General features: G+C 50.8%; 1 protein-coding gene across 1 annotated transcript; it reads right to left on the bottom strand.

Moving 5' to 3' along the window:
- Window positions 1-2,145: 2,145 nt before the first annotated feature.
- LOC125540381 (PH, RCC1 and FYVE domains-containing protein 1-like) lies at window positions 2,146-8,510 on the bottom strand. The gene is made up of 9 exons (XM_048703992.1): window positions 8,142-8,510; window positions 6,965-7,051; window positions 6,635-6,724; window positions 6,470-6,556; window positions 6,257-6,382; window positions 3,663-5,669; window positions 3,428-3,574; window positions 2,801-3,321; window positions 2,146-2,679 (listed from the first exon to the last, which is right to left on the bottom strand). Exons 1-9 carry the CDS (start codon window positions 8,169-8,171, stop codon window positions 2,562-2,564), a joined length of 3,213 nt encoding a protein of 1,070 aa, XP_048559949.1. The 5' UTR covers window positions 8,172-8,510; the 3' UTR covers window positions 2,146-2,561.
- Window positions 8,511-16,483: the final 7,973 nt, after the last annotated feature.

The raw sequence follows: 16,483 nt of genomic DNA, 5'->3' as shown, positions 1-16,483 counted from the left end.
ACCAAGGCCGATTACCTCACTGGTACCGGACCCGCCCAGGAGGGTTTCCGAGCTGCTATCTTTAGCGACGGAGTCATGGAATGAAGGACTGGTCCGTTCAGTGTTTCTCCCCATTGATGCCAATGCGATCCTGGACATATCCGTGTGTACTCGTAACATGGATGATTTTTGGGCATGGCTTCCGGAGAAAAAGGGGAGGTTTACAGTAGGTTCGGCCTATAAGTTTTTGCTCAAAACTAAGCTGTAGAGGGAGGATTGGCTAGAAGGAAGAAGTGGAACTTCAGCAAATGCCAGGGAAGAAAAGGACTGGGCCATGTAACCCTCACAACCTGAACCATGTACCTATGAACATTGTTATCAATCAAAAAAAATGGGCGAGATTTCTCAAAAAAAAAAAACCGAAAAGCCAGCGAACAGACGGACTACGAATCTACGATGTTGGGGCTCGATTCGGAGTAGGAGGATACCTAGCGATTCGATCCTGCCTAGATCTGATCTGATCTGAATCGCTAGATCTGATCGACCGACGTACTAGCCTTACAGTTGGGAGATTGATTGACGATTGAGGACGACGAACGACGATGGGATCCTGGCTCTCTTCCCCGGCCGCCGGCGCCGAGGCTGACGCCGCCGCTGTCGGCTTCCGTTCCCGTGCTCGTCAGGCAAAACAGCGAGTAGTTTACTCCTCCCGGTTAGTTTGGATCCTACGTAGGATCGAACTGAATGTGCATGCGCTGATGCATGTCAGTCAATGTTTATTTATTTATTTATGGTGACATACAGGCGTCGCGAGGCCAACCATGCTCGCATATACACCCTCTTCGCCCTCGGCCACTACAACTCCAGGAGCAAGGTACGTACGTGGTACATGTCCTATATATGCACCTTGCTCACGTAGCATTTCGTAAGCACAACAAAGACATCAAATTAATCCAACTGTCTTGTTCTTAGATTAGCACGCCGATGGATTTGGTTATTTAGTTAGTCCTTTCGCATGGTAGATACAAAAACTGAGAGTGGCAGATGGATCTCTGTTGCGATTGTGCAATGAAAATCCGGGGGGCGTGCTCAGTAGTATTTTTTTACATATGGAGTATGTGTGTGTCTGATGTTTGAGATGCATATCCGCAGGATGCTATGTTCGAGCCTGCCGCGGAGCCCGTGGAAAAACCCAAGGCCGCATGCGTCGGTTTCAGACAAGATTTCTGGTATCATGTCGGCTTTTGGGCTCGCCGGAGGGATGCCGCCGCCGACGAGGAGCAACAGTATTTCTTTGCCGAACTACGCTTTGAGCGCCGCTCCAGACGTCTAGTCGTTGAAACATGCACTCTCTTGGGTATTTTAATCTAACCTAGTTAATTTTCCCATAAATTACCTTCACGCATGCATGCTCACTTCTTTTCTATATATTTTTCTGTTCGGCAGAAAAGCCGCTCTGTCGTTTCAAAAACAGTTGTGCATTTTGCCCGGATAAATTTCAGATTTTCCACCCAAGCTGCGCGGAGTTTACATGTGGAAAGAAGAGGCACAAAAGGAAATTCTTCAGGGAGAGAGAGATGCTTGGCAGGGCTTTCATGCTTAGACACCCTCAACAAGACAAAACCTTTAGCTAGCATGGAAAGATTCAACTCTTTGCTAGGCTTCCCGGGCTACATTTGGATATAGCTATGTAATGTGTCAACTATCAATGAAAATAAGTTATCGAATCATGCTGACTTGGGATGTAGTTTCAAAGATCTCGCCTCGAGGAAGCTAACGGTGAAAGGGATCGTTGATTGGGTTAACGATTGGAGAGATAGAACTTCTTAAAAATTCAAACTTTATAGAATCTCTTGGTGATGTCATGTGTATTCGTGAAAATTACAGAGAGCCAAAGAACTTATGGCATAATTGGTTTGATACAAACATTTGGCAAGCCAACATTTGGCAAAACAAAAAGCTGCCAAAAGTTGACAACTATTTGTGAGGTTGGCAACAAAAGTCAATATAAAGATACACTCTCAAGCGTATTCGCGAAAAAAGAATTTCTTGGTGATGCCATGTGTATGTGTCATCTGTTGCATGCAAAAGAGAGAACTTAGTGATGTCCATCTATGAAATCTTGGATCCCACGGTTTCAGACTTCTAGTGCACGAGAGGAAAAGGTAAATTCTGATCCGAGCTTAGCAGATCACACGTACACTTCATCAGTATCTAGCTTATCACTAGGTTGACTGTTACACCAGCGGCGGCAAGTTGGAAGAGCTTTGGCTCGTCCATTTAATCCCAAGGAACATACATACAGGTCACAGCTCACTAGTACTCAGGAGAGCAGAAGGCACCACACGCCGTTTGCTCCAGCCGTGCCAACCGCACATATCATGGTTCTTCTATACAACAGGAGGGTACAGACAGATGTGAAGGGGAGTCAGGAAGAAACCAGGACGACACGCGCCATGTCGACGAACAACCTTGAGCACCCGTGCACATATGACCGATCGGAGCACCCGATCCGCACACTTGCTGTGCTGGTTTCGCGCCGTGCCGGTTTATTCGACATCTTCAAAACGCAGGTGCGGACACTATGATGTCAATACTGAAGAGATCCGGTCAGTTCTCCGCAAGTTGTACTTGTCGTACACCTTTTCATGGTTGTCGCTCCACCACGACTCCGCTTGATGCTCCGCGAATCTTCTCCGGCTGCCAGAAAGAAAAAAAACACTTACTGGTCAGGTTACTCATGACAAGTTACAGGCCAAAGAATGCTCCATATCACAACATGTGGTTATTCATGACAGTTTCTTATCATGGAAATGCCTACCTGAACCGCACTCTTTTCAGCTCTTTGGTTCCATCATGAAGAGTAACCAGTGTCAGGTACACCCCAGGCTCAAATTGTTCTATCCACTCGGACTCAACCTGATTATTGGGTGAACCGGAGCCTCTTGTGTTCCAGTCTTGCAGGTTTATCTGGAACCTTTCCGTTTCCCGGCGATCAAAATCCTCTGATCTTGGACGATACCCTGCCATCCCACTGTTCGTCCTCTGGTGTGTGGCTGGAAAATCTCTGCTTTTGTTGAAGTTTTCAAACATGTTCTCGTGTGGAGCCACCGTGTTGTCGCTAGGTTTACCTATTTGATGGGCTTGGGGAGGGAGCCCATTAGACCAAGCAGACGTGACAGAAGTCGGTGTCTGAGAATAATGAATGGATACTGGCTCATATCTCTTCTGGCCTTCTCTCCCCATTTCAGGAGAAACTACACCACCAGCAGGTAGATATGGGACCCGTGGCGGCTTCACATCAGAGTCTCCTGCAGGAAGCCTCTCAGCCATTTCTTTTACCTGTTGATTATTACATTGCATGGTTTTCACAGGTCACTAATGTGAAATGGTGCGAGGAAAAGAAGAGACAAAAGTGGCACTAGAACATGCAGCCTCGAATTATCACCTGCGCCGTTAGTGATTTTATAACCTCTTTTGCGGCCTTCGATTTGGACGCCTCTTCAGCAGCAAGGGCCGCGGCCTCACTGGCTTTTGCCTCCGACTTCTTCAACTCGGCGTCTTGCAGTTCACGTTGCTGTCTCAAGCTATTAACCTGTACCATAGGCAAGCAAAATGACTCTTTTTCCCCTGTTCTCTGTAGTTGTTACCAAAAATAAATAAAAGAATAGAACCAGGCATACCTCTTCTTTTAGTTTTTGAACCTCTTGCTTCAAAAGTTCGTTCGCATCTCTGAAACTCTCAAGGCTTTCTGAAGACAACGAGCTCGGAGAACTCAAGTACGGCATTCTTAAAAATTGTGACGTATATCTGGGGTCATTCGGGTATCCGTTTGTTACTGTAAAACCTGCATTGTGCAGGTCACCTGATCCGATGAACGGGACGTCATTCATCTGCAAAATTGCAGGGAACTGCGGCGAATGATCAGACCTTTTTGCCTGCTTTGCTGCCTTCACGTCCAAGCTCTTGATCATATCCGAACTGGTAGATGATGCAACTCTGCTTGCCTTTGTGTCCATTCTCTCAGCCTTGGTATCACCTGGTACGCGAGGTATATTGTTCCTGCTATAGCTGACACCAGAATCCATGACTTTACTTAGCTTCATATGACATGAATCGCACACACGGTATGGCTTTCCAGGATTAGGAGACAACGCCGCTCTTAGGGCCTTCTTTGAACTGCATGAATGACAGTGTACCAGGCCACAATGGTAACAGTTGTGTCGCTTTCGAGTGAAACCGAATGGCTGTCTGCATGCTGAGCACTGAGACTGCTCCATCCCTGACACCCATTTATGCTGACAAATTGCAGCTGTGAAGCCTGATCCACAAGCAATGCGCTTTACAGACCTATCCCTTAAAGCCTCCACAAGTGTAGGTACCTTGCGATCTGCAATATCGCCGTGGCCCAGTCTTCCATTTGCACCCTTACCCCATGTGTAAACTTCACCAGCATTTGTCAAAACTGCAACATGATAAGATCCACAAGCAACCTCCACAACACCACCGCCTCCGACCTTATCTTCAACTAGGCGTGCATACCTTCCATCATTATTGGGATTGCCAAGCTGTCCATACACAGAGCTCCCGACAGTAAACATGTGCCCTGAAGTTGTCAACCCAATCGTAAGAGTATGGCCACATGCTGACTTATGGAAGTTGTAGTCTATCAGTGAAGACACACAAGTTGGTTTGAGTTTTGTAGCCCTGTCACCATGCCCAAGCCGATATTTGTCTCCATCTCCCCATGTAAATAGCTTTCCAGATGAAGCATTTGACTGTGTCATGATAACCTCAACAACAGCAGCACTATGCCACACCCCACATGAAACAGAAATCGTCCTCAAGCCCTTCAAAGATTCCACCTCCTTCGGATACGAGATTGTTTCTCGATTCCCATGACCTAAGGCGCCAAATGTGCCATCTCCAAATGTGTACAACAGTCCAGAAGTAGTTATCAAAGCGGTATGCCATGTTCCGCAAGAGACAGTCGACACCTGAAGGCCTTCCAGAGGACCAGAAACCCTTTTGGGTATCCAGTGACTCACGGTACTACCATGACCAAGGAGTCCGGCATTGTGGGTACCATCTCCCCAGGTGTAAAGATCACCTGTTGCTGTAACAGCACAAGTATGGAACTCGCCACAAGCCATTATTTCAACGTTGCAAGTTGACAATGACTCGAGTAGACGTGGTTGAAAAATGCTTGTACCAGCCCCGTGACCAAGCCGCCCACTGCATTCTTCTCCCCATGTAAATACCTCTGTCTGCCTTGTGATAAGTGCAGCATGCTTCACACCACAAGCCACATAACTGACATCAAGCATTACATTTGACTCTAGGGGCTTCGGTACAAGGATATCAGTGATTGCACCAGGGGAGAGTGCATTTCCATCAGACCCTGATATGGAAGTGGTGTCACACATGACTTCTCCCCAGACATAAACATCCCCGAACGATTCAGAATCCTCGCCACCAGAACCATGGCTGGATGTGCTGAGAGCACTGGAGACACTGACTCGAATGTCTGATGAAGATACACTTTTCACTTGCATATCTGACACATCTGTCCTTTCTGAATATGCATATTCCCCAGAAGAACGGTCCTTGGAATTTGCTGAGCTCAACTTGTTCTCGAGGGAATCAGTGGTAAATGTAGAGCTACTGCTTAGGCTACTTTCTCTGCCACACTGAAACAGAACATAGTAGAAAGTTCAGAAGGCTAGCATATCATATTGTAAAGGTCTGGTTCATCTATTTTCTACATGACTGGCAGCTGGACAACGCATTTGAAAGCAGATAAAGAATAATTATGCGACTGGCAGACAAAGGAGCATCAAATTAAAATTGGTAATAGAACAAACAAGCAACATTGGCAGAATCATCCGAATTGTGCTGTTGCTGTTATGAGGTACTTTTAGACGTTATGCTAATTCTCCCATGTCAAACTGCATATTAGTATATGAACTGCATGTGGGAAATTGTGGATGATAGTCAACATAAATATACTAGAGATAAAAGGTTGATAGTAGACCAATAGTCAATCATGGAAAAGGAACTATTTATAACAGAACTGAATCTGATGCAAAACAAAATCTGATAATTTTGCTTGAAAAGATAGCAGCACCTCAAATGATATGAAATCATCACTCAAGCAATGGTAATTGATATACACAGTGCTTAGTAATGAAATAAGAGAACATGCGTAAAAGTGAGCTATGTTTTTTTTACTATGTGCTCATTGTAAAAGTGAGCTATGTTGAAGCAGAGAACTTACATCAAAAGAAAGGGCACTACTGCGCATTTCGTCCGTGTGTTGGGGTTGGGATCTGTGCTTGCCTGGAGATACCAATGCACTGAGGCATGTAAACCACACCTGTGTTTCAACCTTATCCTTGCAGATCTAGGAAACAAGATTCAAATTAATCAGGTGATATTTATTCAGAAATGTAAGAGAAATAGTAGATCAAAATGGTTCTTATTGTAATACCAGATCGAGTGATCGCTTGCCATCTTTATATATGAGAGAGAAGGATAAATGGTCCTTCTCAGGGAGCAGAAAACGTTGGAAAACCAGCTGAAAAGAACAACAGATGTTGAGATAACAAAAGGACTTTGAAAGTAAAATATGAGCATATTGTTCAGAATGCCTTACAGTTCTTTGTCCTGAGAGAACTCTGGACACAGAAGCTAGTTTTAAACTTTTCTCTTGGTTGCTTGAGACCCAAATAAGAGTCGATTCATCCTGCGGATCATAGAGAAGGAATCATTCAAGTACATATAATAACTGCAAAATGAATTTATGTTGTTCTCAGTTCAGTGGTTGGCGTTTTTAAGGCATTTGTGCTCCAGTTCCATGAACCAAATGTTTTTAAGGCCATCCGAAACCACGACAAATCTAGTTCAAGCCATAAAATTCAAACAGAGAAAGAGAAAGAGAGGGATGGAGGGATAACTTCTGCAGCATATGCAGAAATGTACTTACAGTTGACAGTCTGAAGGGAGTAAACTTTGGCTTCCCTTTGCGACCATACTTAAGCAGCTGGGTGCCTTTCTTCAAAGCGATAAGCGCCTGCCAGATGGGCCGACAAGGATGACAACAGAATTGTTAGGTACAGTAAATGGTGCATAGCAATATCACAGCATAGGTAAAACATTAAAAAAAGAAAAAGATCCCTGGGGCTTCAGAAAATTTGCTAGGGATGAATACTTGGCAGTCCAAAGTTTGACAGGACCAATGCAATGGGAAAGTTCCATGTGTCTTTTGTCCATTTCCCTGGATACAAAACTAACAAATGGAAAATGCTTGTCTGTAGCTCTGTTTTATTCACCGTATTTCTATATCTATGTTGTCACATGGGGAGGCACTGCTACAGATGAAGGCAATGTATAGCATATGCTTTGCCACCCTCATGAACCCAGTTACTGAGAATATATGTATGTGCAGAAGGGGAGGCAAAAAATAGGAAGAATCTTGTCGTGACCAACAGAGGTGTGGAACACAAGCAGCGTATACAGTAGTCATGTTCCTGACTAGGAACAGAGCAACATTAACATACTGCTACTAATCCTATCTTTGTCAGTAGAGAGCATCAAACAGAGATGAAGATGAGATGCAAAGCTACATCTTAAGCTGTGAACCATGTATATCAGATTTACACAAGCTCGATGTTCAAGTTCATCTGCTGTCAGATTTTTAGCCCTGGCTCAACTACTGTGATGACACAGCATTTTCTCCCGCATAAACGTGCCTGAAATTGCAGTGGCAGAGCAAAAATTTGCAGAGCCGGATGGGGGTGGAATCACACTCCCGTGCTCCCAAGGCTCACACCCGGCCTGAAATCCAAGGGATTGCTGTAACTCCCCCGGCCCGGGAGGGGATGCCCAACCCCAAATCAAGCAAAGCCATGGCTTTTACTGGAGGCAAGGGCGGCGCTGCCCATACTCACTCCGGCTCGGCCCGGCCCCCCACCCGGAACCATCGCTGGTACCGAACTAGTGCTCCGCCGGGGCTGACTGCTGGCATTTCCACCGGCAAAATCCCAGCAATGGAGCTCCCCCCCCGACCGGCATTGGCATTAACTTTGCAGGTAGCAAGCGGGAGCGAAGCAGATATATACACATAAAAGGGAGGGGGTAGAGGAGGAGGGGAGGGGAATGACCTTGTCGATGTCGACGACGGGATCTGCCATTCGACGGGGACGGGCGGGCGGCGTCCGGTTGTCATGGGGCTTCTCCGACTGCGCGTCGGGCTCTCATGGGGTCCTCCTCGGTCGGTTCCCGCCGGCGGAGGGGGGCAATGGGGGTAGGTGCGACGGCAGGGGGGAGGGGGAGGTGCTGGTGGTGGTGGTGGAGGAGGAGTGGTGGGGGGTCCGTCGTGCGGGGAGGGAAGTGTGCCCGGGCGCTTAAAGAAATGGCTTTGACGCCACCTCGGCCTCGCCAATGGCAACCGAGGAGAGGACCGGGGGAGGAGGAGACCACGGTGGAGTTACCGGAGCGGAGAAGACTCACTGGACTCTGGGGAGAGTGAAAGGGGAGAGGAGGGAGGTGGTGCGGATGATTTGAGAGGGTGTTTGGATATTCTCTAGTCATGTGACTGGTAGTAGTCAGACTAGAAGTTTTTAGTTAGGCCCTGTTTGAAAGGTGACTACTACTAGTCAGCTTTAAATGTCTCAGTATTAAATGTCCCTTGTACAACACCAATTAGAGGAGAGAGGGGGACTTTAGTCAGTAAAAGTCAGGGGTGTTTGAAGGTTTACTGAGTAAAGGTGACTACTACTAGTCTCTAGTCAGTAAAAGTTGGAGATGAGGTGATTAGGGACTAAACTAGTTTTAGTCACCCACTAGTCAGGGGTGTTTGGAGGTTTACTAACTAAAGATGACTACTACTAGTCTCTAGTCTCTAGTCTTCAGTGATCCAAACACCCTCTGAGACTTTTCACCCAAAGCGAAAGGTGGGGGGAAAAGGGTAAAAACGAAACCGGCAGCGGGAGGACGGCGGTTGGAATGAGGGGCGGGGTGATTGCCTTGATTGATTGCACAATCATCAAGACACTCGTACGTAACGCACCAAGTCGTAGCAGCAACGTGCACGGCCGTTTTTATTGCCGGACCAAGTACGTCCAATTCTAGCACTAGTATGACTTCACATTGAATGAGTACTCAGAATTGAAATGGTGGTACTCCCTCGTTCCGAATTACTTATTCGTAAGTATGGATGTATCTACATGTATTTTAATTCTACATATATCCATTTCTGCGACGAGTGATTTGGAACGGAGGGAGTAGTATGTACGCGTCGTTCCAATTGAATGAAGGAAGCATGACTTTGTATTTGTTCTTTTCTTTAATTTTGGCCGCTTGGGGGGCCGCCGGCGGCAAAAAATTCCACTCGTTGCGCCCCCACGAGCATCTTGAGCGCGGTGGCGTCGACGACCTCCTCAGCGCGCGCCTAGCGGAGGAGAGCGAGCGTCGACGGGAAGGAAAGCTCGAGGAGACGGGCGGTGGTGCGCTGGCACGGTGGCGCACCTCGGCGAGCATGGCGGCGAGGCTGAGGCGGTGTCGCAGTCGTGCGCGAAGCCGCCGGGTGGCACGCCACCCAGTATAAGAACTCCCATGCCATCTCCGGCTTCCTAAATGCGCGCAAGAGCTTGCACACGAGTCGCGATGTCCAGACGATCCGGGCGGCCTCCAGCTCCGCCACCTCCTTGGGGGCCCAGCCGTCCAGCACCCTCGCGAGCTCCCGCGGGGTCCATCCATGGCTTGAGCGGCGTCTCCTTAGTTCTAGGCGTGTCTTTGCCACCATTCTCTTCCTCCTGGACAAAGTCCTCCAGTGCCCTCCGTGTGGCCGGGCTCCCTCATGTTGGCGATGGATCTACGGCCCGGGCATGGCGCCGTCGACGACCACCATCTTGCAGACCAGCCACCGGAGCTGGTCGAACCTCTCGGCCTCCGCGAGCGCCTGGGCGAGCATGTTGTACTATCAGGTGGTCCTGCGCGAGCGTCTCCTCGTCGTCAGCCTCCGGCAGCTCCTCGGGCGAGGGCGTCTAGTTCGCGGCCCGTTCGTCCAGCCGCTCGGGCGGCGAGAGGAGAGATTCTTTTTTCATGCAAGTGGGTGGGGTGGGCCTAGCAAAAAAAAGGAGGAGAGAGGCTGACTGGTGGGGTTTGACCATGCACAAAATAGCCCCGGACGCCCCAAGTGCCTCCCGGGGGGCTGGGTTTGGCTTGGGGTTGCCGGGGCTATTTTTGCTCAAATCCGGCACAAGACGACATCTTGAGGGCGTGAGTGGGGCCATTTTTTACCGCTGGTGTTAAAAAAGGTGCTTAGGGCATCTCCAGCCGCGACCCCAGGAAAGCCTCCCCCAGGCATTTTTCTTGCGCCGGCGCCGAAAAATCGGCCCAGTCGCGCCCCAGGGGCCCGATTTTCACCGGCCTGGGCCGAAAACGGCGTCGGCGGACCCAGGCCGAACCCGGCGCGCTGGGGGGCGCCCGGGGGCGCCGGGCAAACTTTTTTGGCGCGAAAAAGTCGCTGGCCCGCCACGTCAGCGACACGGCTCTCTTCTCGCCCCTTCGTCGTCCTCATCGCCTCGTTTCCCGTGGAGAATCAATGCCGCGCTGCCGCGCCGGTTAGCCTGCGCCATTGATGCCTCACGGGCGGCGCAGTGAAGGCCGGACGACGCGCGTCCCTCGCCCTCCCTCGCCCGCCACGCGTAACACGGCGGCCACGCGTACGGGCGGCGTCTCGGCCTATATAAGACGCGCACCAGCGTGCTCGGCGACCACACTCTCTCGCCGTCGTCGTTCCTCCCTCTCTTCTCTTTCGCCGTCGTTTCTCCCTCTCCTCTCTCTCGCCGTCTCCGCCCATGGCCGAGCGCTTCCCTGGTGACGGCGCGGCGGCGAACGGCTTCGGCCACCGCCATCTCCACGAAGACGAGGCTCGCCTCCTTTACGAGGCCGGGTACCCGGTCCCGCCGGACATGCGGGTGCCCGGCGCGTGGAGGATCAGCGCCGGCGGCGTGCCGGTGCCACCACCACCCACCGGGGCGGTGCGGCGTGCGGAGATCGCACGCATCCGCGCGTCCCTACCGCGGCCGGCGAGGAGGGGCCACGGTACGTCCCCGACAGCCCGCTCTAGGAGTCCTACTTCCGCCGCCGTCACGCCGAGCAGCTCGAGGCCACCAACGGCGTCGAGCCCTCCGGCAGGCTCAACTCCAACGGCCGGCGCCGGTGGTGGGGCGTGCCCGGGCGCACGTTGGAGGCCGTCCTCGAGTACATCGAGGGCGGCAACACGCCGCCCCTCGAGTACCCCGATCCCCCGTCCTTCTCACGCCGCCGGGGAAGTTCCTGGACCCCGAGGCGCATGGAGACCGGGGGGTCCTCCTCGTCGTCTGGCGGCTCGCCCTGCCTCCGCCCCGTCAAGCCGGAGCCCCAGGACACGCCGGTCAGTGCCCGCACGCGCAGCTCCTGCGTCCGCATCGGCGGCGCCAACGCCCCCCCACCCACCGTCCGATTCGTCCTCGTCAAGACCAAGCCGAAGCGCGGCCTCCCCGCGGAGTACGAGGAGATAGCCCGACGCGGCATCTCCGACGAGGACGCCCTGCGCTGGGCGCGGGACGACTACCTCCGCGACGAGATGGTCCGGCAGTGCCGGGCCCTGGAGGAGATCGCCGCCCGCAAGCGTGGGCGCGAGGACGAGCACAGCGTCGTGGTCCTCGACCGCGACGACGACGACGACGACGCCCCCGGACCGTCCAACCCGCCGCGCCAACCGGGGGAGGGATGCAGCAGGGGCGACGGAGGCGCAGGCGGGGGCGGCGGCGACGACGACGACGACGGTGGCGGCGACTACATGCGGTTCTACCGCCTCCTCGGCAAGTAAACCGCGTGGGCGGGCGGCGAGGGGGACGGCGGGGGTAGGTCGCCGAAGTTTTTTTTCTTTTTTGTAAAATATGTTTAAGTTTGAACAAACTCGCCGATGTTTGCTTAAATTTCAGTCGTGTTTGCGCCGTATTTGAATTTTTTTTAAACGTGGGGCGCCGCGACTGGGGGCATCAAGCCCCCAGTGCGCGGTTTAGCGCCGGCACGCCCCTAGAGGGCGATTTTTAGGCGTCCTGAGGGGCCGAACGGCTGGAGATGCCCTTAAAGGGCATCCTGGGGCCCGGAGTGGAGATGCTCTTAGAGCATGAGTGTCCAAACCTCCCTTTCCCCTGGCGCGAAAAAAGGGAGTGTACAAATCTGGCCCTTATATATCCGTGGACTTGTCCAGAAGCATGTGCGGGCACGCCGACGAACCTATCATTTGTCCATGTTTGCATTCGTCCTCTTTGTATCGTAACGCCTAAATCCATGCAATATCATACAATATAGATCAACTCAATGTAGATAAATTTAACACATTGCATTGTTACGACCGGGCATGGCAAGTTCAACATACAACATGAGCAAGAAAGTTCAAAAACATTGATAACTCATAGTACGATCGACTCGATACTAGTAGATAGCGAAAAATTCCACCAATATCCAATTCTGAGCCCGGGCTCCAGATGAATAGTAAAATCGTTAAAAATTCTGAATTTTTTTTATGTACAAGATGATTTAGTGTGTAATGTCCGTGCCAATTTTTGTGAAATTTGGACATTCGAAAAGTCCATAGCAAAAAGATAAAATATCCTCCGACCAATGCCGAATTTCAAACTTTCTCACATGCCCAATAGTTTATACTTTGCTGAGAGCTTCTCAAATGTCAAAACCTTACCAAATTACCACGCACTCAGACATCTTTCACCAGAAAAAACAATATTCTTTATATTTTTGGTATATTTAATGTATTTACTGTTCATGCCAAACTACATATTTTAGAGTTGGCATGAGATGATGGCTCGGAGCTGGGAGAGCCCGGTGTTTAACTAGTGTCAATCGATGAACAAGACCCCACTGGTTCATTAGCGGGTGGGTGCTCTCTTGAGAGGCGGAGCACGCGCGTAGAGGAAAAGGCTGGCGCCTGGCAGGCAGGCAGAGAGAAGACGGCGTGGAGGGAGCGTTTGGTTGGTTCTCTCCACGGCTCCCCGCTATGTCCGTCCGGTGGCGGGGTGGGGAAAGGAATTTCTTTCTGCGCACTGTGCAGGCTTTGGCTTCTCCTTTTGGTTTGGCCCCTCGCATCGCATCGCATGCACCTCCGTCACGTCTACTGTTGCCGGGAGCGAAGGGGAGGCCACCGCCGTCACGTCGTCGTCACTCCGGCCTCCACCGTCGCAAGCCTACATACAAATGCTCCTACCAGCAGCAGCTTTCGTCAGGGGGGAACTCGTTGGTCGCGTGGATCCTTTATGAAAAAAATTCCAAAGGAAGCCCAACGTGCATATATACTCGCATCGCATGCATGCTCGCTCGCTCGCTCGTCTGCAGTATCGCTGTCATTTTATCATCCGTGATCGAGCTCGAGCATGGGAAAGGAAGATGTGTCCACATCGACCGGCATGCTGCCGCGCCACGACTGACATCCCTGTCCACTGTCCACGGATCATCCAGCGCTTGCTCGCTCTCGCTCGGTTTCCCACGCGAATTGATAGTAAAAGGGCCATGGTCCGCGTGCGTATCCAATCCCTGCCTCCCGCCCCACCCAACCCAACCCCTCGCCTGCGTCCAGTCCAGGTATGCCGCGTGGTCCAAGCAGCCTCCCTGCACCAACAGATTTTTTGGGTACGTTCTGCACGTATGGTTTTTTAGGGGATAATGTACGTATGTTCACCAACCCTTTTGGATGGGGACTTTCGTGTTTTGGTGTCACGTCACCTCGCACGCATCTACTATTATCTATCTGCTACCCATATAAAAGAAAGAGAGTAGACAGATTTAAACAATCATAAACATCCATCAACTATATCTAAAGGTGCGAACCAACATGTGGTTGGATGATTAGAGAGACTGTAGTATCCCAGCCTGTCAGGATTTAAATCTTGGTGCTCGTATTTATTCCTAAATTTATTTCAGGATTTTCGACGATGTGCATTCAGTGAGAGGAGACACTAATCACGATCGCTAACCATACCGCACAACCGGACACCTCCTACCCAAACCAAACTGTCTCCATCGAAGCCTCCTCCACCAGCGACAGCCGGCGCCCGGCTCACCTCTCTCGCGCCGCCACCGCCCAGGGTGCCGTCGGTCTGCCGCTGCTCCCACCCGGAAGGACGTGCCGCCGTTGGTGGAGCTGAAGACAGTTGCCGATGGTGGAATTGATGGCATGGCAGTTGCCTCCTTCCCCATCCCTAAAAGGTGCAAACTATCTCTTTGTCGAACGTCTCCCTCATTCCCCTCTTACTTCTACTCATTGAGTCTTCCATCAGCACGGGCAGCAAAAGCAGAAGCAGAGCCCGGCGCGGCAGCCTCGATACCTAGGATTCACAGGCCGTGGCCGACTTCCGCCCCGGACACCACAGGTCAGTATTACTTCACACTTGGTCCCCCTCCAAAAAAACAATGGATCGAGCTTTTGAGACAATTCCTTCAGAGATAGTACAAATTTTTGGTTGTTGTGAACCAAGTGGATAGGTGATGTACTATCCTTGATTGGAGCTATAGCTTTTTCGGTAATTTGATGACACCACGAGCAGTAATTATGTTTGAAAGCCAAAAACATACAGAACATGCAAACTGTTGGTGATGTACTGTCAGTTCAGGAGTAAAGTAACCATTAGTAGAGTAATCAGTCTAAAAAATCTGCATACATCTGCACGTGGATGTGATTTTCCTTCATCCCTTGTACTGATTCTAACATTGATGGGTTATTGCGGACAATGTTTTAATGCTAGCTATTGTAAGTATTCACTGCGGTTTCAGCATGATGCTTGGTGTATGGAGTTTGTAGTATCAATTTGACGCATAAGCCTTTCCAAATCAATTCAACTTGACTGAATTTTACTTTATGCTTATTTCAACTTGACTGAATTCTCTCAAGCTTAAATTGTTGGGGAACGTAGCAATAATTCAAAATTTTCCTACGTATCACGAAGATCAATCTAGGAGATACTAGCAACGAGAGAGAGGGAGTGCATCTTCATACCCTTGAAGATCGTTAAGCGGAAGCGTTGCAAGAACGCGGTTGGAGGAGTCGTACACGCAGCGATTCAGATCGCGGTCGAATCCGATCTAAGCACCGAACAACGGTGCCTCCGCGTTCAACACACGTGCAGCCCGATGACGTCTCCCGCGCCTTGATCCAGCAAGGAGGAGGGAGAGGTTGAGGAAGAAGCTCCAACAACAGCACGACGGCGAGGTGGTGATGGAGTGGCAGTTCTCCGGCAGGGCTTCGGCAAGCTCACGCGGAGGAGGAGAGGTGTTGGGGAGGGAGGGGATGCGCCTTGCATGTGTTGCTGCAGCCCTCCCCTCACCCCTCTATTTATAGGGAGAAGGGGGAAGGGGGCCGGCCCCTCTAGATGAGATCTAGAGGGGGGCGGCGGCCATGGGGGAGGGAGCTTGCCCCCCAACCAAGGGGGGCGCCCCCTTTAGGGTTCCCCCCAAACCCTAGGCGCATGGGCCCTAGGGGGGATGGCGCCCAGCCCACTAGGGGCTGGTTTCCTTCCACCTACAGCCCATAAGGCCCTCCGGGGTAGGTGGACCCACCCGGCGGACCCCCGGAACCCCTCCGGTGGTCCCGGTACAATACCGGTATACCCCCGAATATTTCCGGTGACTGTATGATGACTTTCCATATATAAATCTTCACCTCCGGACTATTCCGGAACTCCTCGTGACATCCAGGATCTCATCCGGGACTCTGAACAACATTCGGTAATCACATACAAATCTTCCTAATAACCCTAGCGTCGTCGAACCTTAAGTGTGTAGACCCTACGGGTTCGGGAACCATGCAGACATGACCGAGACAACTCTCCGGCCAATAACCAACAGCGGGATCTGGATACCCATGTTGGCTCCCACATGTTCCACGATGATCTTATCGGATGAACCACGATGTCGAGGATTCAAGCAATCCCGTATACAATTCCCTTTGTCAATCGATACGTTACTTGCCCGAGATTCGATCGTCGGTATCCCAATACCTCGTTCAATCTCGTTACCGGCAGGTCACTTTACTCGTTCTGTAATGCATGATCCCGTGACCAACTTCTTAGTCACAATGAGCTCATTATGATGATGCATTACCGAGTGGGTCCAGAGATACCTCTCCGTCACACGGAGTGACAAATCCCAGTCTCGATTCGTGCCAACTCAACAGACACTTTCGGAGATACCTGTAGTGTGCCTTTATAGCCACCCAGTTACATTGTGATGTTTGGCACACCCAAAGCATTCCTACGGTATCCGGGAGTTGCACAATCTCATGGTCTAAGGAAATGATACTTGACATTAGAAAAGCTTTAGCAGACAAACTATACGATCTTGTGCTATGCTTAGGATTGGGTCTTGTCCATCACATCATTCTCCTAATGATGTGATCCCGTTATCAACGACATCCAATGTCCATGGTCAGGAAACCATAACC

Source organism: Triticum urartu, chromosome 2 (genome assembly GCF_003073215.2).
Source record: "Triticum urartu cultivar G1812 chromosome 2, Tu2.1, whole genome shotgun sequence".
NCBI lineage: Eukaryota > Viridiplantae > Streptophyta > Magnoliopsida > Poales > Poaceae > Triticum > Triticum urartu.
The sequence above is the reverse complement of the archived record's forward strand: the minus strand, read 5'-3'. Positions and strand labels throughout refer to the sequence as shown.